Source organism: Pleuronectes platessa, chromosome 17 (genome assembly GCF_947347685.1).
Source record: "Pleuronectes platessa chromosome 17, fPlePla1.1, whole genome shotgun sequence".
Taxonomy (NCBI): Eukaryota; Metazoa; Chordata; class Actinopteri; order Pleuronectiformes; family Pleuronectidae; genus Pleuronectes; species Pleuronectes platessa.
The window spans coordinates 15,371,586-15,398,251 of NC_070642.1; the positions used below are offsets into that span (position 1 = coordinate 15,371,586).

The following is a 26,666-nucleotide window of genomic DNA, read 5'->3' on the forward strand; positions in this document are numbered from 1 at the left end:
CATACCGTTCCAATTCCCACTGCTCCGATCTAGTCGGTGACATTGAGGTTTTGTCTATGAGCACCAGATATTGATCTATTTATCACATGGGAAGTTTCACTGGGAGTTGTTTTGTGTCCTGATGGTTTTTCTAGCTGCTCTTTACCAGAATAGGACAGCACCATTGTTCATGTTAAATACTCTGATGATACAGGCATTGGAAGGAAGCTAACAGAAATGTCATCGTGCAAAGGATACAGCTTTGTGTTTTTCAATAGAACATGGAAAATATAACGTAAAGATAGATTCTCTGGCAGTGAGAGAAACATAGATATGCAATTAATGTAGATATCAATAAAACACAGACACCTATCTACATTTCCAGAACCAGGCTTTGACCATCCCAGAATCATTCCTCCCTGTGGAATTCTCCCCTTGGTGTTGGCCTGCTTCAGGAATGCTACAGTAAGTTCAGGAAACTTCACAAACATGCATTTAGAGCGCAGACCGTTTCATTTGCTTTGTGAAACTGGCGACCGAGCTAAGTAGAGCTTAGGAAAGAACACATCCCAGAATAGGCCGAGGTGGGAGCGGAAAACCACACAGGAATGGCTGTTGAGCCGAGCGCCAAGAGGACGGGAGCAAGGGCTGAAGCTGGAGGGGCCTTCGCTTTGCTGTGGGACACGACTCCCGAGGCAAAAGATGGAAGGTTTGCAGAGCCGCTGCCTTGGAATGTTCTGCAAGTATGTGAGCAGTGAGCAGATTGCAGGTTTCTCCGACTGTGAAAACGAAACTTTCTCATTCTTAACCACATCCTGTTTCTCTCTGTATCACGGAGGGAAATGAGAAAATCAAAGGGCTGGTGTTTGCTTCATGTTCTTACAGACAGTGCTGCAGGAATAAAGAGGGAAGTGTGATGGAGAGGGAAGAGGAAGGAAAGAGTGCGGTAGAGTTTGAAAAGAGAGATATGAGTGTTCGCTGCAGTCGACAGTTACATAACTGTGTAAAACACACCCAGGTCTGTTGTTATGCTCTTTACTAAACACATGAGCCAAAATAGAGAGCACATGCAAACAGAGTCAGTGTCAATGGGCTACATACATGCTTTTCTGTGTGTTTGTCTGTGAAATGTGAGTGTGTGTGTGTGTGTGGTCACCCAACCCTTTGATTAGGCGTGTAGGAGTGGCCCTCCATTACGACCCCTAGCTCCACCCATCCACATAATTACAGAAGGGAGTTAAACTAAAGGGTCAGGGTCTCCACCCTCTTACGCCCAACTCCACATCGCCCCTGAGACACTCGAGAGTCAACAATGATTAGACAGGTTTCTGTTCCTCCTGCTGTGTTACTGGAGGTGCCACATGACCAAAGCCTGGCAGGGGGGGGGGGGGGGGGGGGGGCTAATTTGTGGACTTTTTGCTGCCCTGAAGTTTTGGGTTGCTGTACAGATGGTATGTACAGGGGACTGCAGGGTGACTGTCATGGTGGTGTTTGTGGACACTAGTCGTTGCTACTGTGTGCTCGGGATGAACCACTGAGCTGGAGCAGAGCGGTGTTGACTCAAGTGGCCGCAACCGCCAAATGCCCATTGAGCCCAGAATAAAAGACAGACTTTGCAGAAAAACTAAAAATCCTAATCATTTCAAATGCTTCAGTGAAGAACTGAGGAAACAGGGTGACTCAACCGATTTGTGAGGGAAACCGTCCATGTGAATGCCTGCATCCTTTTCAACCAGTCCTGGGCTAAAGAAGTGCTGCGGCTGATGAAGATGCCGCATGACAACCCAGCACATTCATGGACAGACACACTTTGAAGTAAAGAACTGACTTGAGTCAAATCTAGGATGTTTTGTCAGACGACGGATGATCGGTCATGTATTTAGCTACTGGTGCATTTCTTTGAACAGTCACTTTCCAGCCCTTGGAAGATTTCACACTTGATGAAGTGAATCAGTGTACGGGACCCCAGCGGAGTCGTTTGATGCCTCAAAACTTGAAGGGGAATCAATGAGACCGAACGAGGACAAGCAAAGTACATAAAGACAAATGGGGGCTGTTCATGCATGCGAGGAAACCATGAGAGGAGCGGGAGAACATCACCTTCGTCGAGCCGCGTGGCCTGTTCGCTGCAGGAATCAAACTCGGTCGGACTCAAACGCCTCAGCACAGAGCAGGCACAGCTCTATAGGTACATGCTACACAAAGCAACACATTGAATTTAGGTGAGTGAAGGACTTTTGGACCTGTTCTTAGGGCCACAGGAACCTTTCCACTTTCTGCCCACTGATTTCAGCACAAACACCTCTTAATCTTGAGCTGGCGTGACCCCCCTCAGTCCAGCATGCGGTCACTGACTCTGGAAATCAGGTTCAGCTTTGAAATGAAGAAATGAGCCATGAAGAGCTAAATTGGGGAAGCGGTGGAAACCCTAATAGACGTCTGACGCCATGAAGTCCAAGTAGAAGTAATCACTCGTCAGCTAGAGAGGAAGTGATGCGATGAACCCTGCTCTTCCTTCAGCGGTGCATCCTGAGGGCGACAGGGGCCGCCGCCGCTACAGTTCATGTGAAGCTGAGAAAATTGCTCGTCGCGGGGATTTCTGGTGAGCCCAATGCTCCGTCAGCTTTCTGCACTTCCGTTGTTTTAAAGTGCTTGTACAGTTATTTCTTTACATACCTCGTCTCTGCCTGGGGACATGTGGACTCAACACCAGTTGTCTCGCTAGCCTGTCCTTATGGATAAAGGCATAGTGACTGACCAGTGACTTTTTCCACACACTCCTATAAAAGAAGTCAAATGGAGGGGACCTTTTAAGTCTTAGTTTTTTATCTGATGAAGACAATTAGGTAAAAATAGAAGAATCTATGGGGAAAGTTTCAGAGACACACACACACTTTAATTAAAGATGCTAACCTATAAACCACAGAAGCTTCACAACAAGTATACAACATTCAATGAAAGGACGTAGTTGTGGTGAACCAAATTAACATGAAAAATATGTTTTGACTCAAAGTCTGAAAAACCCAAAGCCATGTTATTTCCGGGTATTTCAAGATGTAAACAATGGTGGACGCGTGTGCGACAACAACAACAAAAACAAACAACAGCAGCAGACCCACACAAAGACCGACCACAGCTGGGACAATACTCTGCCTCTGTTGTTAAACACCAGATCCCAAAACACGCCAGATGTGAAAGACACAAATAGAAAATGCACACAACCACACATACACACACACAAGTTAAATCTGTGCCATAATCCAGTGGTAATACATTGTTTTAGAGAAAAAAGGAAGTTGTGTGTCTTGTTGTGAGATGTTACACAAGCAAGATGTTTTCGCTCCATTAAAATACATTTTAAAATAAAAAAAGAAATGGATATTAAATGAGAGGCTGTTAATTGAAACTGTAAAATGGGCGAGAGACTCTTGTCACCCTCGGACAAACTAAACTTTTGTACACTTACTAGTATGGCATATAAATCTCATTGTAATATACAACAGTGATTGGTCTTGGCATTTGAAATAAATATAAATTAAAATACTGTCTCTTGAAAAAACTGTTGTTGTTTACACCAGTGTTCCTTCACAGCATCTTGATGGACTGCTCTTAGTGCAATACACTTTGGCTTCGACTACAGTGGGAACAGAAGGCTCTGCCTGAGTGAAAGCTCGGAAAGAAACACCCTGCTTCAGACGCTTGTTTACAATCCCAGTCCCCTGGCACGGAGTCTCAACCAATCTAAATCAGTTTTTGACAGAGTTTTTTTTGCAGCTAACAGTGATTTAGTGCTCTGAAGCCTGTTCCTGTTTTCTCCCATTATATCCCCCATTAAAGCTCCCTTCTTATCCTGGTGGCGTCTGCACCAGTTATCCCAGGTCAGCGAGGTGCCTTCCCCTTGTGAAAACACATCACATCTATCTAATGGGAACTTTCACCTTTTTCAGCATCGACAGACGGAATGAAAATCTCCCCCGAAAAAGAGCCTCCAGCATGTGTTGAGCTCCTGCTGGTAACCATCAGCAAAGACAAGGCCAGAGGAGTAGGAAAGACAAAAATAAACACACAAAACAATGTGTCATTACGAATCCTTTCATCGTGAAACAGACAACAGCTGCTCGCGGAAAACCGTAAACATCTGCCACCCTTGCTTTGAGGAGAGCCGTGATTCTGCTGAGTCACAAATGAAGCATGCTATAGATACACTCGAGGAGCCGGGTGTGTGTGCGCCACGCCTCTCTGCACAATCATCACCAAACCAGATATTGTGTCGGTGAACCCACTCTTAACTTGTATTTGGATTTTCTGCTGCTCTGTCATGATGGTGAGGTTTTTTCCTTTCCCTTCCTCCTCCACACAAAAAAGCTGCCATTGGAAACAGTGAGGGTGAAAGACTGCTGCTCTCACCGGCCAAAATAACCTTTCAATCTTCCATCTTGAATCTTTTGACTTTTCCCCGACTTCACAGTGAGCGTCTGCTATCTGCTTGCTTTAGGTTTCATGCTTGGATGTGCATGTAGCCACTGAGAGAGCCTGCACTGCACTCATGGTCCGTCCCTGCAGCACAGAGCAGAAGTCTTTAACCCCACCGCCAACACACGCACATGAAACACACATAAAAAAGAAATCACATGTGTGAGGAGCCTGAATGAGGCTGCAGATTACAGCGAGCTCAAAGGAAGGAATTTGACAATTTGGGAAATGCACTTTGCTGCTTTTTTTTTTTCTTGAGTTAGATGAGAGAATCAATACAACTTTCATGTCTGTGCGATGGAGACAGAAAGCTGAGCGCCCCGGACTATAAACACGAGTAAAGAGCCTGTAAGAAAATGTGCCTCTGAAGCTCATTTATTAGATTTAGATGTGCTTATAGCTCAGGCCAAGCTACGTGGCCGCTGCCTGAAACTTCCATAGACTTTATACAAAGATTGACGACGTGTCTTCGCCAAAATTACGCCAAAAGATCCTGGATATGAACGCCCCACCGCCATGAGCATCTGGAGAAGGTGCCTGTGTAATAAAGGTGTCATGTTCCCGTTAATACACAAGCTCGACCAATCAGGAGTCAATCAATCATCCCCGTTTTAATAGTGTCAAACAACCCATGAAAACCAAACTTCCATCAGTGTCAGACATCAGTCCTTTGAGGAATATATTATTTAAGGTTGCTCCAAATGATATTACCTCTATTTTGTTTGATCGGCGATCTTCCCCAAAAAATCCTAATCGGAACAGCCTTAATATATTATTTAACAGCAAACTTTTAAGGTGCATAACCAGCAGAGTTCAACTTTTCTCTCCTCCCGCTCTCTCAGATGTCTTCTTGTGGTATCGTATACCCTAAAAAAAAAAAAACACACATGTGGAGAGACAAATGACAAATGGCCGTGCACGCTCATCTGTGGTGTGCTTTGTAAATCAACTGCTCCCCCCAGACAGGAGTTTGTGGGGGTGAGCTCTGGACGGACATGGTGAAAGAGGCAGAATGGGGGCAACAGAGGGAAGTAAAAAAAAAAAAATTGAAGGAGGGATCAGACAGAAAACCAGGGAATTCCTACAGAGCACCAGAATTCCTCTGGGTCCGTCATGTGACACAAGAGTTACATTCAGGAAAAGCATCTGCTGCAGTGCAGTGCACAGTGAGGAAATGAAAAGAAGTAAAGACAGGGGCGGAGAAACGGAGAGGGTGAGAGCGGAGGACAGCGAGAGTGAAACAGGAACAAATAGGTATCGAATTGGTTTGTGAAGAAGAGAAAGAAGAAGAAGAAGAAGAAGAAGAAGAAGAAGAAGACGAATGGCATCGTTTGGCTACTGGAGCTTCCTCAATGTCCTGAAATCCCTTCATCAGAGACTAATGATGATTCCACCAGGAAGCACAGATTTATGTGCAAACAGACACACAGAGAATATAGCTTACTCTAGTAGAGCACATGAACACACACACATGAATGGCTCAACAGCTGGTTCCAGAGGTAAACATCACATTCATTTTCTGAAAATAGATTAAGATGAAAAGCGATAATATTGCAAACATCCAATGAAGATTTATTACAAGCTACGAGTCCAGCTGCTTTTTAAGAAAAAACTATTTCATTCCCAATGTCAAGGAGAAGGTGTAATTGTGACGTCTCTGATTGGTTGAGGAAATGTTGGCTACTATCACATGGTTCAGCGTTACTTTACGTTTACCACAGAGAAACCACTGTTGGTTTTTTTAGAGATGAAGACAACAAGGGTAAACTCAAGGGATCATTTGCAATGGTTTATGGGATGAGTAGTCTTTTCGCTCTTAACAATAACATAATTATTATGCACACAGTCTTGTTGCTTCATCTTTTTCCCATTTTCCCAATATTGGTTTTGCTTGGAATCAAATGTTTTAGAGTCTTGACTCATCTCGTAGCTCGGCAACTCTTTTTATAAGGATTTTCTGAAACATCAGTTGGAGAATATGAATTTGAGTTTTACTTCTGGAACAAGAGCCATTCATAAAGTGGGCGTTTACTGTTACATTCTACATCTAATGTGCCAACGTCATGACGAAGAGGAACCATAACTCATGACAATGATGATTAAGAGCTATACTGGAAATGGCGTATGATGGAATGTTATTGCTTCCTGACAGGGAGTGTTGGCTCAGGGGGACTCGTCCAGCTGTTTCTGAAGGACCCTTGTGGAAGGGCCTTAATCGTCACAATGTGCGTGTCCATGTGTGTATGTGTCGACCATGTGTGTGTCAAGCACTGAGAAGCAGCAGAGCCATCGATTATAAATCCTAAAGTCCACAATCTAACAGATAATCTCTGTCCCTGTCTCAGCAGCAGCAGTCCTCGTCAGACTTTGCTCAACAGCGAGAGTGGCGCTGCAGAACAAACAGACTGCATAAAGGGAGCCTGTGTGGTGCTAGGTCTCACACTAGAGTGAGGGACAGATGAGAGAGGGAAGACGAAGCCGATGGAGGGAGAGAGAGAGAAGGAGATGGCAGGAAACAGACAGTAAAAAGTGAGATAATGAAGGACAGAAGGAGAACGTGGAGCGGCGCACAGTGGGATGATGGAATGGAACCGGAGACTCACAGTCCAACTTGGGTTGTAAGAGCTTTATGGACGGCCCTGACAGAACTGAGGCCATGTCGTAAAATATTTCCGCGGAGGGGAGAAAGGCAAGAGCTCCACACAATGTGTGACTGTGGTCCACTGTGTGCTACTTTTCTCATGGGCCTCAACAATAGACCTTTATAAGGCTGCATGTCGGTGTGATTTCAGCACAGAGACGATCCATTCCAGACATGAGGTAAATTACTGCCACACGTGAAGGTCAGGTAGTGTCACAGGCTGTCAATTAGAAAGGCCATAGGAGCATGGCATTGAATTATTATGGTATTAATACCTTTATTATGCAATGGTACTAAAATATATATAAAGGCTACAGGTAAATCCTCGTTTTTATGCAAAAGTCACATTTGCTTCCCAGCTACGAAAGGAACCCATACACAGATTTACTGTGGTATTATAAACTAATAAGAAGAAATAATAAATAGTAAATTACTTGAGCCAGAATTGATAAATAGTCATGGAAATAGTAGCTGGGTAGATGAAGTATAATTGTGCCTCTGTGGTTTTAAAATTAAATATGCAAAGGTGCAAAAACTGGAGAAAACACACATCAAATTAAGTGGGAAAGTTGCCTCGACAGTAAAACCCAAACATAACTGCAGCGATGGAAATTTCATAAATAGCCACATTCACCGTGAACTGACAGGAGAGTCAGGTGCCAGCGTCTGAAACAAAATGCTCCTAACCATCGCTGACAGGAAATCAGAGCTGAAGCCGGGCCAACACCGGCTAAAGATAGACCGTGCCAAAATGCCAGAGTGCGTTTTCCACAAATTTTCGATAGCTGATTTACTTTAATCAGATAATTGCTTTGCTTAATTGGACTTATACATCATCATCATAATCATATTTTCTTACCTAATTACTACTTGGGAGGAATTATAGTGGGCCAAGCCATGACGCTCCCTCTCCGCCCTCAGCTGTTTTCCATGCAGAGCAAGTGGTGTGCAGATGCAGCGTATGTGCCAGAGTGCTGCTGCTGGTACATAACCGCATGTGTGTGTTTCTGAAGTCTTCACAATTGGGGGAATTGAAAAAGCTTCAGCGAGTAAAGCTTTTTAAAAACGCTGTGTGTGCATGCACAAAATTGCTTGCAAATTACATGTATGTGCTTTATCTTTGTGCACATGTGTGCTTTCACGTGTAAAAGTAGAATCTGCTAAACCCCAAAACTTTCACAAATTACACAGGAGATGGTGGCAGAGCCCTGGCCTCCATGTCTGCTACATAAATACTCATCTGACGGAAACGGCAGTCAGGCTCCATATTGGACTGCAGCTCTGGTCAGTGCCCGGTTAAACCACCGCTGGACCGGACCCTGCCCCTCCCTTGTTTTGCGCTCAGTTATTCCAGCATATGTGAGTATATGTGAACATGTGTGACGTGTGAAAGACGGAACAAAAACAGATAGAAAGTGGTTGTGTGTCGATATGTCCACATTTGATTGCATATGAGGGAGAAAACAAGAAAAAGGGAGAGATTTGGATTTGTTTAGGTCCAATGGCGTGTGTGCACGTGAGGAAAAAGAATGGAAGAGAGAAGTGCATGCATGTGTTTTTGTGTGCGCAAGTGTGCAAGGACGTTTTACACTGCCCATTACCAGAAGCCACAGGATGTGCGTCTGTAGCAGACCACCTCGTACCCCATGACATCATCACTGCGCCCTCTTAAACTCCACAAACACGTGCACACATGCACACACACACACACACACACGCAAACCAACATGCTGCTTTTCCCCTAACCTCATCAGGTGCCAAAGGAAGTGCGTTTGCCATGTGTTGAGCACATGTTGTTGAAAAAGAGGAGAACTTCAGTGTGTAGGATTTCGAGGGGATCTATGAGAATAAATAGAAAATAACATTCATAATTATATTTGATTGTGAAGTTATGTAGAAGCCACTGTAGGTTCTCACACACGCATGGGAGGCAAAGGGTGAGGGGACGGGGCCTTCTGTTGGTTGCAATCTGCACCCTGACCACTAGATGCCACTAAATCCTACACACTTACGGTATCACATGCATAATCAAAAACATATTTATTGTCTACATTACAAAGCTTTTCTTTCGAATGGGGACAGAAGGGATTTATTAAACTAAGGTGAGCTGATTTAGATGAAGTGACAGGGCTTGAACAGTTTGGTGATAATGCCGCGACAGGAGTTTGGCGTCCGACTCTCCCACAGTGGCCAAGAAAGAGAGCAAAGAGCAACAACCGAGCAATAAACAACAGATGGCAGCTCGCACTTCCAAGAACAGCAAAGACGTATTTATAGACAAAGCCTTTGGAACAGGCTGCGTCTACTGCAGTAACAATTAGGGCTTTTAAAAATCAATCCACCACCATCATGAATCAGATTCAAAGCCGCAATATGAAAGCAAACCATAATCTGTGTGTAAATACTGCAGAGTGTGGTCAACAATAATAATCACGTCCAACAATAACACGGGTTTGCCTTTTATAATTAGTTATGATGCAAGATCTGAAGATGTGGAAGTAGAAGTAGTTTGTCTGGTTAAATCAGGACAAGTCAGAGTCAGCTGCACCACAGTCAGTTAATTAGACCCAGTTAAAAAAAGCCTGGACCCTCTGAGGCTGCCACCCACTGGAGCACATGACGCAGGTGTTGACATCAAAGGCAACTTATCGAGGAGATAGTGCGCAAGATAAAAGCTGATGCATCATTTCAGCTTCCTGTTCAGTCAAATGATTCATTCAATCTGTGGCACAATCTGATTTCACAGTGTGGAGAGACATGATCTATGATCCAGCTTGAGCAACACAGGAAGTTGCGTCACCACACCGTTTCTGAGAGTCGACGAGCAAATGTCAGGAATGTGTCAGAAGTTTGAACATGATAAGACTAAGAGTGAGTAAGTTCTAACGGGTCGGTGAACAGATGAGCATCTTCTAAGCAGGGCGGCTGATTAGTTTCAATTTGAAAATACCTATGATATTTGATTGTTTGGGAAAAAAGACCTTAGAAAACCGTGAAAAATACCTAATCACCATATCCTAGAGCCCAGTGTGACGTCTTTAAATGTCTTGTTATGTCCAACTACCAAACCAAAACCCAAAGATAACCAAACTGATAAATAGATAGGCCTAATCAGAATTTCTGATGATTGACTGATCAGTGAACAGTCACTTAAACCGTAAATGTAAGTCAATCATTGGTTGGAAGATGTTTTATCATTTTACTGATGGAAATAAAAAGTATAATCAGGTAAGAGAACCACCGCAGAGTGTCATACTTCATCCATTATCTATACTGCTTATCCTTTGAGGGTCTATAGGGGGTTTAGCAGGCAAACCGCAGAGCTGACAAACAGACACAAACAACCAACTCCGGACAAATTAAAGACTCCATGCCTGTGGACTGTGGGAGGAAGCCAGAGTACCTGGAGAAAACCCACACAGACATTGGGAACACATGCATCTCAAAACAGGAAGATGGGATTCAACCCAGTAACCTTCATGCTGTGAGGCGACAGTGCAAACCACTGCACCATTATTTAAAGAAAGACAGAAAGAAAGAAAGACCCGTGCTGTTGAACTTTCCGACCTCTGTGGCTTCTCCGGCCTCATTTCCAATCATCGTTTCTTATCTCCAAACAGACGCCACCACAACAACAGCTTCTGGGAAATCTCTCTTTCTCACCCTGCTGCCTCTTTCAATAACAACGTTATAATTAGAGCAGAAATACGATAGCATTAAACGATCGCCTCTTAAGCTTCCATAAATCTGACTGGTTATGAAACAGACACTTCATTAAGCTAATAAACATGCAAATGAGCAAATTCCTCCATGCTGGCACATGCACCGTAAGCTTCTAAGAAAACGGCCACGTTTTTTTCTGTGCCGTCTCCAGCAACAAAACCCAAACCACAAGCTCTCAAGGAGAAGCAATAAAGAAATATACACCTATTAAAGGTCATTAGGAGGCTAATTTTCTTCATAAAGCAGGTTTCCTTACAGGACGAGCAGAGTGCCAAGTGTATTCCGTCTCTGTTTCTGTCATCAGGGGCACGGACACGGCATGTGGGGGGGTTGAAAGAAGGAAATCGGCCTCTCCTGCTGTGTTAGGGCAAGGTCACATAGTACATCACATCTCGGTTAGAGGCAGCACACTGAAACCCTGTGCTGCCCTCACCCTCCCAGCAGCCACCCTGCGGAGACACACACACACACACACACCACTTCTATCTCTCTCTCTCTCAGACGCACACACACACAGCCATTCTACACATGCGTGCAAGTGAGCGGCAAGCAAACACGGCATCCACACGCCGACGCTGTTGACTCATGCTAATGCAGGCCGGTGGAGCCGCGCGGCGTTGAGGTGAGGGAAACTCTCTCACCCTTGACTGGCCCCTCAGCTTCAAACTGGGGCCAAACACTGGCTCAATACAGTGAGAGCGATAAGTAGCTTTCATTCATAAACACCGTCTGACGCTCAGCTCATTGTCATTTGAGGGCAGCCGGGATGATTAGCTCCCAATTGTGGTCAGGACTCTGAATGGTGACAGGCAGTTTTCATAAAGTTCATAAAGTTTTTTTCATAAATGAGGGTGAAAAATGAAAACCAGCAAATACTGAGATGATCTGCACAGTAAAAAGCAGAGTGGGAAAAAGTACTTTAAGGCCAAACTCTTAAATTCAATCAAGCTGCAGCAGATTTCTCACACTCATAGATATCAGTTCCCTAAATGTACCACAAATTATTTTCTGGGAAAACAATGAAAATGTGGAACAATGCCCTGTCTTGGCTGAGGGGGGGTGAAGCGTGTATTCTGGCACACAGACTAACTGACATGGGTGAAAACTTGGTGTATATAACTCTCCTGTATCTACACCCAGTTTGACTCTTTGGGTCAAACTGGACCGAAGTTCTATTTCAACCTCCGTGTGTTGCTGACATCTTAGAGACGTCAGCACGGAACCACACAAGAGGTCCGCTCACACATTTGTCCGAATGCATTTGTGCTCAGTCATCTCGGTCATTTTCTGTCCATATGCTACTGGTCCCAGTTCACAGACGCAGACAGTCTGCACTGGCCTATAATCAATGTGTCATGTAGGAGATTCGGTGTGGGCACATGCTTTTGGCTGCCTCTTTAAATATACAACCAGGAATCTATCCACCACCTTGAGGCTCCGGTCTGGGAGATGACACATCGTCAGAGGGATTGAAAGAAGAAGACAAAGAGAAAGAGAACAGGAGAGATAAAGAGAGACATCTGGTTGACGACAAGCGAGTGCCGAACAGGATGCTTTATTTTTCCACCTGTTTCCCCAACAGCACTTAATATTCCAAAGAACAGATGTTAACCAGAACACACAAACTCCTCGAAAGCCCAGTTTGAGTGGTGTGGCTTTTCCATCTCTGCGGAGAACAACCCACATGGGCCCAGTTTCTGCTGCTGCTTCAGCCCCTTTATTTAGACCAACCACACAGGGATCCTTTACGCTTATAAATAGAGGCAGGGCAGCTTGTACACCACAGTCCATCTGAGCATATGTGACTCACTCACACATGTGACTGAGCAATGTGTGCATTAATGAATGAATGAGCGCGTTGATGCTTGTTGGAAGTTTGGGAAGAATCAGAGGGACTGATCATTTTGAGTTACTTGAGTATTTTCCATATTAAGTAAGTTCCCTACTCTCTTCTGTCAAAGGGCAGTACTGTAGGATTTTACTTACACAACCTGTAACCATCTTTTGAACGATGATAAACTGTTTTACATAAAGAGGTGAATAGAAAAGTTTAAATTCAGAAGTGAAATGCAGCTTACAGTAGTCTACACATAATATTATATACATAATTAAATAGCCAGGATCCTCAGTGACTAACATTACACATGATAGCTGGGATTGGCTCCAGTCCCTCAAAGAATAAGCAGTATAGATAATAGATGGATGGATGCTGCTATACATGGAATTGTGGTAATAGCAGTTACCGGAAACAGGAAACACCAGAAATATAATTCCTACGTGTCAAATAACAACAACAGAAAAATGAAAAAATTTACTTGTTCCCCTTTATTTTATATGAATGTTTTGTTTGTTTACTATGCGCTGAAGTGCTGCTGTCTGTGAGGGCAGCCTTGAAGATGGAGCTTGTCTCTAATTTGGCCATGTGGGCTATAGGCTACACTAGCTGGTGGTCAGCGGTTCGCTTCAGGCCTCCAAGAACAGCTCATTAGAACAGGGCAGCTAATTATAGACAAACCAACACTGAGCTACAAACTACAGACGCACAGTCCGGCCTGTTTATGAAACACACGAGACACAGGGCGAGAGGATTTGTCCACTCGCGTAAGGAAGACGGACGGTTTCTAGTTTGGGGTCCAGCTCCACCTTAAGAGACTTTGTTTAATTTTCGTTCCTGGAGAGACAGTAAAGAACAGGCATGAGTTAAAAACGGACAGAGGAAACTGAAGATAAACACCCGGACGATGGAAGCGGTAGTAATGTTTGCTTTTAATCCCCGAAGGCTATGATCTCTTTGTGACAACATCTTTTATCCCTTTCTTTTCAATCTCTACTGTTTATAGTCTTTTCTTCCCACACTGGATTGAACACAAGTATGCGTTCCCTGAAGCAAATTTCATGAACAGACGTAAAGATTATTTAGTTTTCTCTCTCTCAGACAGTGAAACAGAAACCTTGGCCGATAATCAGTAGACCTACTTTTCATACCGACAGGTCAACAAGCACAGCAGCACCAAGACACACAAATATAACACTGTGAGTTGTGAAAGATCGAACTTAACGAGTCAGCAAACTTAAACACACACACACACACACACACACACGGATAAAACGTGCATAAACAGTAACACGTATGCACAAATGAGTGGAGAGGATACAGGAGAGCTCAGAGAGACAGCGGTTTGCAAATCTTGTGGTCGGGTGGGTAATGGAACTGCATGTAGTGATTAGAGACACAAACGTTCCAGCTGGCAGTTCCACGCTGCAGTGGCACAATTGTGTGTTTAGGTATGTGTGTGTGTATGTGTACAGTGTGTGTGTGTGTGTGTGTGTGTGTGTCTGTGTCATACATGTCAACTCCAGAGCAGAGGACAACAAGGAGCCCGCATCTGCTCGCCAAGTGTTTGCCGCCCAGGAAAGAATTTTCGTGGAAGTTTCTCGCACAGACGTCCCGGAGAGGAAACAGTGGGGGGGGGACGAGGAGAGGGAGACAGAGGCAAAGGGAAATGGAAAAAGAGGGGGAAAGGCTGGATAAACAGTGGAAGAAAAGCACAGTAATCCTCGGAGTGAGAACTTGTGGGGAAGTAGGAGAGCAACCTTCTGCAGTGATGGATGGATTTGCAGGGCAGGCCGGTCCAACTGGCGGGGATTCAGACCCGTCCAGACTGGTGCAGCGGAGAGAGAGGTGGTTCTGGGCCAGGCCAGTGGAAACGCTAAACAACCAGGATCTGGGCCAGTGAACCAGGCCTGGCCACTGATGGCTTTTCAAGAGGTGCAGCAACACTGTGTGTAAGGAGTAGCACTAAATTCTTGGGTTACTAACGTCAAGCGGGGTTTAACCAACATCCCGACATGACCTTTGACCTCTTGTTAAACTTCTGAAGCGTTACTAGTTTAGCAGATTACATTCCTGAACTTCTCTGGATGCTAGAGGTGAACCGTTGACTCACTTTCTTTTTCAGTAGAAATCACAAACACAACGTGATTAACACCGCTACCCACTGCTGTTGGCTCCTCCGCTGAGAATGAGGGCCGCAAACCTCAGCGGTGACCAAACAGGGAAAAAGAACAAACTTCTTGGAGGCTGCATGTTTGTGTGTCTTTGGACATAAAAAAAAAATATTAAAAAAAAACTTTGGACTGTGTCGCTCACTCACGCTGTCTCTTGAAAAACATCTGGAAAATGTGGTTTCTCCTGCAGACCGGAACACTTGTACAGGGTCAGGGCTGCAGCAGCTCACCACTACAGTACAGTAACGCTCATTCGGCTGAGGCGTCTGCTGTTTGCAGGGTAAACACGAGAGAAGACGGGGGGGGTTCATAAGTGTTACAGGTGATGGAAGCATGTGGATTTTCGCACCGGCCCTCACTTTTTTCCCACTCGTTTTTTTTTTTGTGCGTACGACCTTCTCTCAGTAGTTTGAACTCCTGTCTTCACATAAGAGGCAGGTGTTGAGAGAAAAGAGGGAGGCGGAGAGGGAGAGAGAGAGAGAGAGAGAGAGAGAGAGAGAGAGAGAGAGAGAGAGAGAGAGAGTGGGGGAGAGAGAAGTGGTGGGAGACCACGGCGGGTCTCAGGGACGGGGAGCACATTCTGAGACGGAGGTGCGAGATCTGGCCCAGGTGAGGTTTTGCTTTCCACGGGGGACGACCACATTCCGACTGAGACTGTCCACCCTCTCTCCTCTTTGCCATCAATGCATTAATCTGTCTCGGCGCAGCCAAGCTCTGGAGCAATAAATAGTTTTATTCTCTGCAGGGCGGTTTCGGTGGTGGTCCTTCCAAGTACTGCAAACAGGGGCAGGGAGGGTCACTGGTGATGATGGGATTAAGTTAGAACAACTACTGTGCAAGATGCTGTAGGGATCTAATACAAGTTGTGAGTTGCTTCATTTCTATTAATCTATATATATATATAAAGTGAAAGAGTGAGATCATGGGTCACAATGTGGAAATACTGGCGGCAGAGCACACGGCTCCACATCCAGCAATGTCACTGTTAAAAATATTGAGCTGTCTCTGGTGTCAGCAGACGATAAAGTGATATATAATAATAACTTGAAGTCAGCTTTATCTCCCCTCAAGGGTGTGGAAGCCTGTGGTGATCATTTTTAAGTGTATACCAGTCGACCCCGGGCTGTCATCTAACTTACTGAGTTATGGCTCTCTGAGTGACGGGCAGAAATGACATCAGCGTTTGTTTGGATGGGAGCTGAGAGGTGTTACTCGACATCTTTCTTTAAAGTTCCTCTCCGTCTAGCCCGGTCCTTCGGATGCCGGGTGTGTTTCAAAAGCTGAAGTGTAGAGCAGAGGACACCTTTTAAATCAAACTGAGGAAAAAAGTTTTCCGATGTATTTAAAGTTATTTCTTGCAAAACAGCAGCGTATTACCGAGGGAACAATTAGGACCGTTCATGTAAGCTCAGCAGCGGAGGAAAGAGAGTGCGTGTTCGTTTCCAAGTCTTCCAGTGCTCCTGCCTTCATGGAAACATTGCTTTATCATTATGTAATGGTCTTTCCTTAATCCAATCCCCATTTGGTTTCATCTGGGACCAACTAGGATCTTTAAAAGGCGTCTTAACGGTGCATATATCCGTGCACTTGCACCCAAATTAAATGAAAGTGAAATCAAACAAATTCATGTAGCCCATAAGCTTTCATGTTCAGGGCCAACAGAGCCGTGCAGAGCTAATGAGAGACCAGTTTAATAATAATAAAGGTTGACGGCTTCAGAAAGTGATGATCTGGGTTTTGGTATCGTTTTCTAAAAAAAGGGGAACTTCTGACCAACCACACACCTGACTCTGCCCTCGGGTTTCACTCGTGGTGTCTGGCACAAAATGACATTTAACATCTGTTTGGATTACGTGTGCATGTAGGGACATGCCGCTGACAAGTAGATGAGAGGGCTGATAACAAATGGATTAAAACAGCCGAGCAAGGAAAACAGGATGGTTAGTTCACCACCTACACTCGAGATACACACAGAGTTAAAGGCAATTTTTTACACGTTATGACCTGAGGAAAGGCACGTAGCCTTAGCTTGCAGTTAGCAAAATGCCAAAATCTAATCAGTCGAAGGTGAGGCTGTATTTCACTTGAAAGGATTCCGACATCAAGACGTGCAGCACAAAACGATTCGGTAAAGAGAGGACCACGTCAAACCTAACGAAGCACCAGGCAACCCGAGTTCTGCTGCTTGCGTGACCCCATGCGGAGCACACCAGCCGACAGCGTGGGTGTCCTCGGCTCCAGCGCTGGGGAGACAACTGATCAGAAGTTTGGAGATGGAGTATCTCTCCGTCATAGCCACTGAAATTGTAATTTAGTGTTACATGATTGTAGTTGGCTTTGGTTTTATGCTTTTTAAAACAGTTCTGCCACCGTTTGGGCACCAGTCCCACTTCAAAAGGTTTGATTTAGAAACCAGTATCTGAAAAAAACCACAGCTCCCCCGTAGATTTCAGATCCAAACAACTGGGTGTCTCTTTTGACTCAGCTGAACCCAGAGCGGGCGCATACAACTTAAAAGTGCAGAGCAATACGATTCCCCAAACCAGCACATCGTGGTTTTAACAACATGGGCTGGGCATCGCTGGTCTATCTGCCTCGCTGTATATTTAAAGCTGCTATTTTAAAACACCATATACTTTTTTCATTGCCATGAAATGAGGCTAGCAGACAGGGCTGCGGTGAACGCACTCAGAATAAAGATAGGCAGAGTTCCCTTGAACAAGGTATGTCGCTGACCACCGGGCAACATGTTTCCTTTTAACAAGTCCCATAACAACCAATTACTTGGCCTCAGGCTGTGTGTTTGTTCCCTGAGCCGCGAGGGGAAGAAAGAAAAAGAGGGGACAAAAATCCAGTTGTAGAATTCAATTGGAAAATAATTGCCCGACATTCGGTGACCGCGCAAACCTGCCGACTGACGACAAGTGTATATGCGGGCCGCTTGAATGGAAACAGGCGCTCGACATGTTGGGTGTTCGGTGGCAATAAACAGAGGAATGTGGAGCACCTTCAACACTCGCCAAAGTAAACAAAGAAACTTCCCAAATAAGCGGAACCCACCAGGGAACGGAGATACGAGGAAGGGTTGAGCCGATCCAAAAATCAACAGCTCGCGCAGCACACTGGGTTTATTCTGCTTCCAGGAAAAGACCTCGATTCAGATTAGAGGTCCCGTCCCCTCCGTGTGAGGAGAGAGGAGCTGATTAAAGCACAACTTTGAGTTTACATGTCATGAGCAAATACCTCATTTTCTCCCAGGACCTCTATTTATCCTGGCGCTGATCTATTTAAATTATGGGATATACGTCTCACAAGCATTAGCCAAGGTACCACCCAGTGGCTGCGGGCCCTGAGCCACCCACCCGTTTATGCACCACCACAGGCGATGACATAAAAGCCACCGCAACCAGCCGTCATCAGTGCCTTGGCAACCGCTTAGAAACAGCACACAGCTCCTCAAACCAACCCCCTTCTGAGCCGGGGTAGAGTGTGTATGATGTTGACAACATGAAACACAAAAGGCTGAAATAAATACACCCGTTCACGTTAGGGTTAGTCGGTTATACAAGTTTTGTAGGGATAATTGGCCATTTTGGGAAATATACTTTATCGCTTTCTTGCCAAAGGTTGATCAAATATGTAGCACGCTCACGTCTTGGAATTAAAAGAACGGTTTGACATTTTGGGAACTGTGTCTTTTGTAGAGTTAAAGAAGAAAAAATGGGATCCTGTTCAGACCCAGTTTCAGAGATAGAGATGCATGTATTAATCCCACACACACTCATGCAAATGGGGGGGAAATTGTCCTCTGCTTTTGACCCATCTGGTGAACACAGCAGGACACACAGAGCAGTGGGCAGCCATGCACGGCACCCGGGGAGCAGATGTTGGGGGAGTAAGGTGCCTTGCTCAGGGGCACTTAGACAGTGGGTAGGGAGAGTCCTCTTGGACTTTTTTGGACAGATCCAGGTGTTGTCCATCCAGGTATGTTTTTTGGTTGTCACTCCGTGGAGTCGAACCAGAGACCATCCAGCCTGATTTTCTGCCCATAGTCCAATTTTTCTGCAACTGGTCCAGCGCCTCTCCCATCATCATCCATCCTGAGTGACCACACTAAGTACAGGTGTGAACGCACCCGAATTCATCCTCAATGCGTTTTGAGACTCAATCCGTTCGGCCTCATGTGTCCGGAGTTGGTCTGAATAAAATATTTCTTCATAGCGGATCTTCACGCCTCTCATTGATTCCTTCAGACCCCCCTGACTCGGCTCGTTTCCCCCCCGGCTCAGGCCGAACACACACAGCGTCAGACGCATCTGCAAACTGGCTTAAAACAACAGCATCTGATCTCCGTGAACACAAATGACCCAAGTGTTTATTTGCGTGTAAAGCAGGGACGTGAGATAAGCTCATAGTGACCACAGCAGGCGCATTTTAATGCCTGATGGGAACAGGCGAGTTTAGAGTGGTCCACTTGTAAGGGGATCTCTCAGGACGGATGTTAATATCTGGTGTGAACGAGGCCGGATTTACATCTCACATCTTCTGGTTAAATATATACAGCCAGCGGACGAGTAGCTTAGCTTAGCAAAGAAGAGTGGAGACAGGGGGTTTCCTGTTCCCTCGACTCCATCAAGTGGCAACAAAGTCTGTCCTCCAGTTTGTGTAAAGCTCAGCATGTAGAAAAAACACAAATTAGAACTGTTTGTGTGCAGCAGACAGTTTGCTTAGCTTATCAGAGCCCGGCTCTCTCCAGTACAAAAGAAAAATGCGGGTGAAAAATGAATCCCACAAAGCTTGGATATAAACAGAATGTAAATGATTACGTTTAGAAGCTGCTGCATTGAACTGAGGATATTATTTCCATTAAAACATATTGATGTTGCCACACTGTTAAAATAAGTATTTTATCCTGTGTTTATTTCAATGTGCAGCGACTCAACTAAATATGTAATTTAAAGGTGAATTATTGTGCATCTATCTGAACAGTCAACACACCAACAGGTTATTTTGCCACTATTTGTAATATAGTCTTATTTGGATAAGTGTTTTGTGGCAGTTCACACATCAGCTCATTCACAAACCACCGCCCACTCATTCCTCTGGGTTTTCTCTTGGGTTAATAAGCATCATTGTTCAGTAATCCTTGAGTAGCAGTCACAGCGTACAGCACGCGTGTGTCTCTGTTTTGTTTTCCACATCTTTCTTTTCTTTTTCTGTGGTGAAAACAAATGCACTAATGGAGGATAATCACCCCGTGTTGTTTTAGCGTTGGCTCGTCTCTCCGGAGAGAGGGCAGCGGCAGCCTCTCAGGCACGGAGATGCTAATTGGTAATGCTAATTGCATCTGTTATGTAATCATGGCGTGACACGAAGCCAATCTCTCAAATTATTCCATTTTGTAATAACCCCCGGAAATAAGGAACGCAACAGATCATCATTAGTCAAATGGAAAAAGAAAAATACATGCGAATCCATCTGCGTTTGGACTAAACTAGAAATATACATTTGTGCTTTTTGTTTTCTTCCGAATCCTCCAATTAAAATCAAATCACTGTTGGTTTTTCTGTCTTTGGTTTCCCCCCCCTTTTCTCCTTATTGACCCTTACACCCAATTAACAGGCTGGCATGCGTGTTAGAAAGCAGGTAAACAAACGGTGGCTCGCCTGTGCTCAGCGGAGGGGGGGGGGGGGGGGGGGGGGCGTCTGCTCATTTTACCAAAGCAGAGCCAATTACAACTCGCCTGATTTGTTTTGGCGTTGAGGAGTTGCTCTGGGGTTTGCCTCCGAGTTGTTCTGGTGCTTCCTGTGACACTTCCATGAAAACCATCACACTGCCGATGGAGGGAGGAAAGGCCAAGTCCTCCTGCTCTCACCTCCTAATGAGTCTGGTCAGCTCCAAGACTTGGATTGACGTTTAAACCTTTATTTTCTGCCTTTCACCCATAAACGTGACATCATAGTGATGCAGCGGCCTTGAGTGTTACATAGAAATGTGTGTTTTTGCTTTGGTTGATCACCTGTTTTAACTTTACACGACTAACAACTAAAAAACTGACAGTTTGACCACTCTTACCTCAACGCCTGGGACCATAAAAAAAAAACTGAGTGGCAGCACTGGTCATGATTTTTATTTCATTCGACACTTAAAAACACGGCACTGTCACTTCTCTCAAAGACTGAAGAAGAAAATATGACCCGATGAAGTAAAGACCTTGTTTTTAATTTCCTCCGACAGGAAGCGAGGGCGCAGCGGTGTGTGAGCGGGAGCCGCGACCCCGCTCCAGGAATCACACGTACACGTCTGGCCCGCTCAACAAAGCTCCTCTGCATAATGTGGAGTTTGTGTGTCCGTCTCCTCGACGCGGCATGTGCAGGTCTCAGCGGGCACGTTCCAAATACCTGTGTGAACGCTCTCGTGCATTTTAATGACGTTTGGGCAATCGGGGGGGGGGGGGGGGGGGCAGCAGGTCAGACGTGAGGTCGTTGACAAAGGGTTGGGGGGGTTGAGTGTCTCCAGTTAAGAGACACTGAGCAAATTCAAGGAAACGAGAATAAGTGCCGGATACCATTTGTGATTATTATTGTGATGAATGGAATTGTGTGTAGCGAAGCAAAACACAACATGGTCAAGTGTAATTATATCTCCATTAGTGGGTCCAGAAGTGTTGAGCAGTTTAAGCTCACGACTGTAAGTGTTAAACTACATTTGTGATCAGCAGAGTGTGTGTTTGTGTCATCGTACAACATCGGTTGTGTGTTTGCACGAAAATTGCAGATTTTCAAGCTGCTTTCTATCGTTACAATATCAATAGTGTGTGAAGATGAACTGTTTAATTTCCAAGCGTGTTGCCTGGACCAAGATATCACCTATATTTGGTATATAGGGGATACAGGGCCCCCCCGACAGTCTGATGGAGAGAGCAGTGGCGCCAGAATCAAGATAATCAAAATGAACCAGTTAGCACAACTAGAGGAAGGTTATTCACAAATATATAAGTGTATTTCTGGACCCAGACATTCCGGGCGACTTATATGAGCTTGAATACGCAGCGAAGGAACAACAGGATATGAAGGAGGAAGAGGACGCAAAAAGTAAATACCACAGTCCTTTCTCTCTGTTTTCTCTCTGTCATTTTGCACCAGTTTCTTCCCGCCTCTCCGCTGCATGCATATATACTTAAGTTTTATTAGAAGGCCATCCTCCCAGCAGTGGATTAATCCTTAAAGTCTCCCTTCCTCCATTACTTCTGTTCCTATTCTCTCTCCCTTCTTGTTTACATACATGTAAAATTGTTATTGCCCGCAATGCTCACACTGGCCAAACTAAACTTCATTTGAATTAATTTGAACAAAACGTGCGTTCACCCACTTCCTGTCGAGCTCTGCTGCACACAGGACAGTGGCCGGCTGGAGGAGAGGGATCCTGAACCTCCTCCTGTGTGTGTGCACCTGTGTGATCCCTGAACGCCGCCCTGCAGTTTACAGCTCGCTCACTCCCACCCGACACTTTCTGGTAGATTTATGCGTGTGACTGCTCCCGGGGTTACAGAGTTCTTTTCAGAAGCGGAGACTGACAGTCGCACAGGGTTCCATCGGCGTTTATGATTTATGGTGAGGGAGAGCGGGGACAAACACAGAGGAAGACCTGTCCTAAAAGAAATCTATTCCGTCCATTGGAATTGAGCACTGACTAATCCTGAAGGGGTCCAGCTCAGCAAGTGGAAGATTGGAGAGAACAGAAACAAACTATTTTACTTCTGTTTCACTTTTGTGGCTCCAATGAGCTACAAGAGGACGGCTTGAAATATAAGTCATTATTCCATCTTGGCATTAAAACCCACTACAGAGATATAATGTGTGTGGTGCATGTGAATAGTGAGTAAACCCCAAACACAGGCTTAATGGTTTCAAACTCTGGTCAGGTCCAGTCTTCACTTTACTTTTATCTTATATAATATGTTATATACATTGAGTTTTAAGCAGGAATGAAGGCAGCTGCTTCGATATAAAGATTCCTGACTAATAACAGCTCATTCGTCAAATAAGCTCCACACTGGTGATTATGAACAGTCAGGTTCCCCTTAAATGTATGTGTTTATATAAATTGAACTTAATTACGTTTCAGTCAGAGACGTTCCAAGTCAAAAATCAGGAGGAATAACTGCCGCACAGTCTGGTGTGATGGAATGGAGGTTTAGAATATATGTGTGTGTGTGTGTGTGTGTGTGTGTCTGTGTGTGTGTGTGTGTGTGTGTGAGCCAGTGAACACACAGCGGTAGGTAGGCGGTAAATCCAGGTCTAAAGGTCTACACGCCGTTTTAGTCGCTGCAGCTATACGTTGAGTGACACCCTCAAACACCAAAACCCGCGGCAGGCCCGAAAACAAAAAAGGCTCTGTTCCCTGTACGCCGTGTGTGACCGAGAGAAGCACACACACACACACACACACACTTTAGACACACTTGCACAAAATCAACCTAGTATTCTCTTCCACGTAGACTCCCACTTTCACTCACCCCACCAGGAATCCTCACCTTCATCTTGGCACGGTGCAGCCAAAAGTAACACAAGTCAGCTGAAGGTAAATAAATCAACTAATCACTGGTTGCTCATAAGAGGCTGCTCGGCCGTCCGTCACACATACTACGTACAGTGTGTAGGAGGAGGAGGAGGAGGAGGAGGAGGAGGAGGAGGAGGTGCACTGATGCTGAATTCCCTCTTTATTTCCTCATGTATTGCTGTTTTTTTGGGGGAAAGCAAACCTCCTGTAAGCAAACGTCAGTCAGAGTCATTTTCCTTAAATATCAGGAGAATATCCGGAATTCGGTGCATGTCTGGAAAAACCCCGGGCACACAAAGTTCTCTTGCAAAAATAACTTTCTTCCACAATCTCTTTCAGGGAACCCTGGAGGCAATATCTCCACAGCACCAGAGGAACCGGCCCAGCGAGCTCTCCACCTTCCTCCCAGGTTTCTCTCTCCACTCTCCTCCAGTGTAAATACCACGTGTGTGTTCAGAGCGAAAACAACTAGAAGACCATCTGAAGCCCGTTCCTCTGCTTTCTCCATCTCCCCCGACCGACATCCAGCCCTCACTGTCACTTGACTATAAAGCTCAGGAACCAGAATACGACCCAAATATAATTTAACTATAAACCGCTGCCTGTAACCTCATATTGGCACTTCAATGGCCTCCCTCCTCTTAGTCCAACAAGAAACACAAAGGCTCCTCTCCTCCAGCATCGTAACGAGCTGGAGAAGATTACTCATGCAGAACCCAGTGGAGGTTCTCCACTGTAGTTGTGTCACTGTTACATAAGGAGCCCCCCCCTCCTCTCGCTCCTGAAGTCGGCGGAGTACAGAGGAGTCAGTGTTTGACAGGACTCGGGCCCCGGGGGGGTCTCTGTGAAGCTCACGTCACGCAGGTGGGCCCAGACGCTCATTCATCTTCTCGCAGAGGAACCATTGGCCCTCCTGGTTCCCACATGGCTGACTGCTCGTGGCGTTTCACTCAGAGCAACACGCCAGCTCTCTGTGTCATGGCACTCAGACCCTCCTCCATCCTGTGCGATAGAGTATCTAAGATCCAGCTGATAACCGTGACTTTGGTGTGTGCAGGTTGCAGAGCACTTCTCAGAATCCTGATTCCCAGTACGGCCTATCACGATCTTCCTGTTTGTGCATTAGCTCTGTGCAATCACTCTAAAACAGAACGAGCATCGACTGCTGCAATTTCTAAATCACATTAGGCCGCAGAGTTCCATCAGAGCGAATGTGTGCCGTGGAGATAGAGTCTGCTCCGGAAATCAAATTGTGTTTCAGAGGAAAGTATCTACACTCTCCTTGATACCCAAATGGAATGATAAATAATGAATTTCCACGGAGTGACAAAAGTTTCTGTGTTGCTGTTTCGCAACACTGGACCCAATTATGATGATTTCTTTCTTATTGTGTAGCGTTGTTGTGCAGGTATTTGAACAAGTGTAAGAATGTGTCTGTGTGTGTGTGTGTGTGTGTGTCCACAGGAAACCAATCTGACCCAGGGGATTAGTGGCCGACTTGGTGAGTGACTCTCATGCTGTTCCAGATGTTTATCACGTCATAAAGGCCTCCAGCCCTCAGTAGAATTAGGTAGGAACACACACCTCTTTTCAACACACACGTTTTTGCTGATGCATCCCCATCGGTAACTGATTTTTAACAACACACGCATGATCACACACTTCCTCTCCTGACCCTGGATACATCTCACCTTCGCAAGTCGACACAGACACCCAGGCAGATAGAGCCACTCCACTTTCTCCTTGTAATCACACAGTGTGCTGATGACAGTCATCCAGCAGCGCTATCTGAAGTGAACACACTTTCAAGTCTTCCCCCTCGGGACATCACAGTTTAAACTGGAAACCCACCCCACCGTATCATTTACACAAACACACGCGTGGCTGTGTCGGCGTCTCCCGCCTCGAGGACACCGGTGCGCCCCGCTCCGCCCGGTGCCAGTCGTGCGTAATGAGCGCGTGTGTGAGGCCGGAGCGCAGCAGCTCCCTGGCTGCACGCGCCGAGGTGTCAGTCCCCATCCACGCACGGTGTCGAGTCTTCCCCAGTTGCTACGGGTCTGCCTGTTACCATAATAGTAATCTCTCGATCATGCTCCGACAAGTCAGAGCCGAGATTCAAAGCGCGCAGAGGAGCGCGCATTCCTCAGGGTTCTGGTCGGAAATGCGTTTTTGGAAAACTTTGGGATAAATCTTTAATGTTAAAATGAGAGGTGTGCGTGTGCAGATGGAATCGCGCACGCTCTGGTTAGGATGCGTGTCAGCATACAGTAACTCCACCAGCCCAGGTGGGAGGTTAGACAAGAGGAGATCTCCTCCGAGGTGAATGAGGTCGCTGCCCTGGATCTCATAAAAAGAACCCACGGTGCACGGGAGGTGAACGTCTTATTCATTCTCTGACTTCCCCCGTGCACCTCCCAGCAAAGAGGGGAATCGGACTGGTGACGCGTCTCGGAGCGTAGGAAGGAAAAAAAAAGTTCTTACCGAGATACTGTCGGATGTCCAGCAGGACTTTCGGGGGTCCTCCGTTCAGCTGGTAGAAGAGGGAGGCGAAACAGAAGAGGAAGAGCGTAGCCATGCAGAAACCATAGCCTCGCAGGGAGAAGCGCAGCGGGAGAAGAGCGGAGAGTGCGCTGTACTTTCGGTTGTTTCGCTCTCGGACGTGGTTGGGAGTCGGGCTGTTGCTGTGAAGGGGACTGCCGCTGAAATTCTTCATCATCTCCTCCTCACAAAGCGCCGCGGAGAGTCTCCCATCCGCCCGTGGGAAGCGTAACTTGTCGCCCTGAGATCATCGGAGGTCGGACGGTGAGTTGTTCTGGAAGACGCGCAGGGGGAACCCAGCTCTCTGTGGCTCTCCTCCTCCTCCGCCTCCTCCTCCTCCGCTGCCGCACAGCCACGGAGCTTGTTTTGTCGCGCACGAGCGTTCGGCCTCCTGCTCGGTGCCTCTCGTCCTGCGCTCGTTGGATGACTGCTCCTTCCTTCCGTCCTCCGGGCAGAGTTAAGGGTCCATCCTTCTGCTCCGTCTCTTTCTTTTTTTGGGAGGTGCGGGGGGTGTCAGATTACTGAACGTGGAAAGAGGAAAAACTTCTACCTCATGCAAAGGAGGACTTGCGTCCGGGGTGCCTGCGCGTAAAACAGCGCCACCCGGTGTCCAGGAACAGCATGCAGCCTGTGGTCATTCATTGGAACGAGCCTCCACACAGTCAGGCTGGAGTTCTGTGGCATTTAAAGTTCCAATTTCCACAGGAGTGAAGCCTTCTCATTTGCCCAAACTCTGACAGTT

The 26,666-nt window shown here is 45.9% G+C and overlaps 1 protein-coding gene across 1 annotated transcript in view; it reads right to left on the reverse strand.

The window, feature by feature from the left end:
• The window catches only part of usta (uronyl 2-sulfotransferase a), a 50,814-nt gene extending 24,479 nt beyond the window's left edge, over positions 1–26,335 (reverse strand). The window contains exon 1 of the mRNA XM_053444706.1: positions 25,868–26,335. Within this exon, the coding sequence (XP_053300681.1) occupies positions 25,868–26,102 (235 nt within the window). The 5' untranslated portion in view covers positions 26,103–26,335. The remainder of the gene's footprint in view (positions 1–25,867) is intronic.
• Positions 26,336–26,666: the final 331 nt, after the last annotated feature.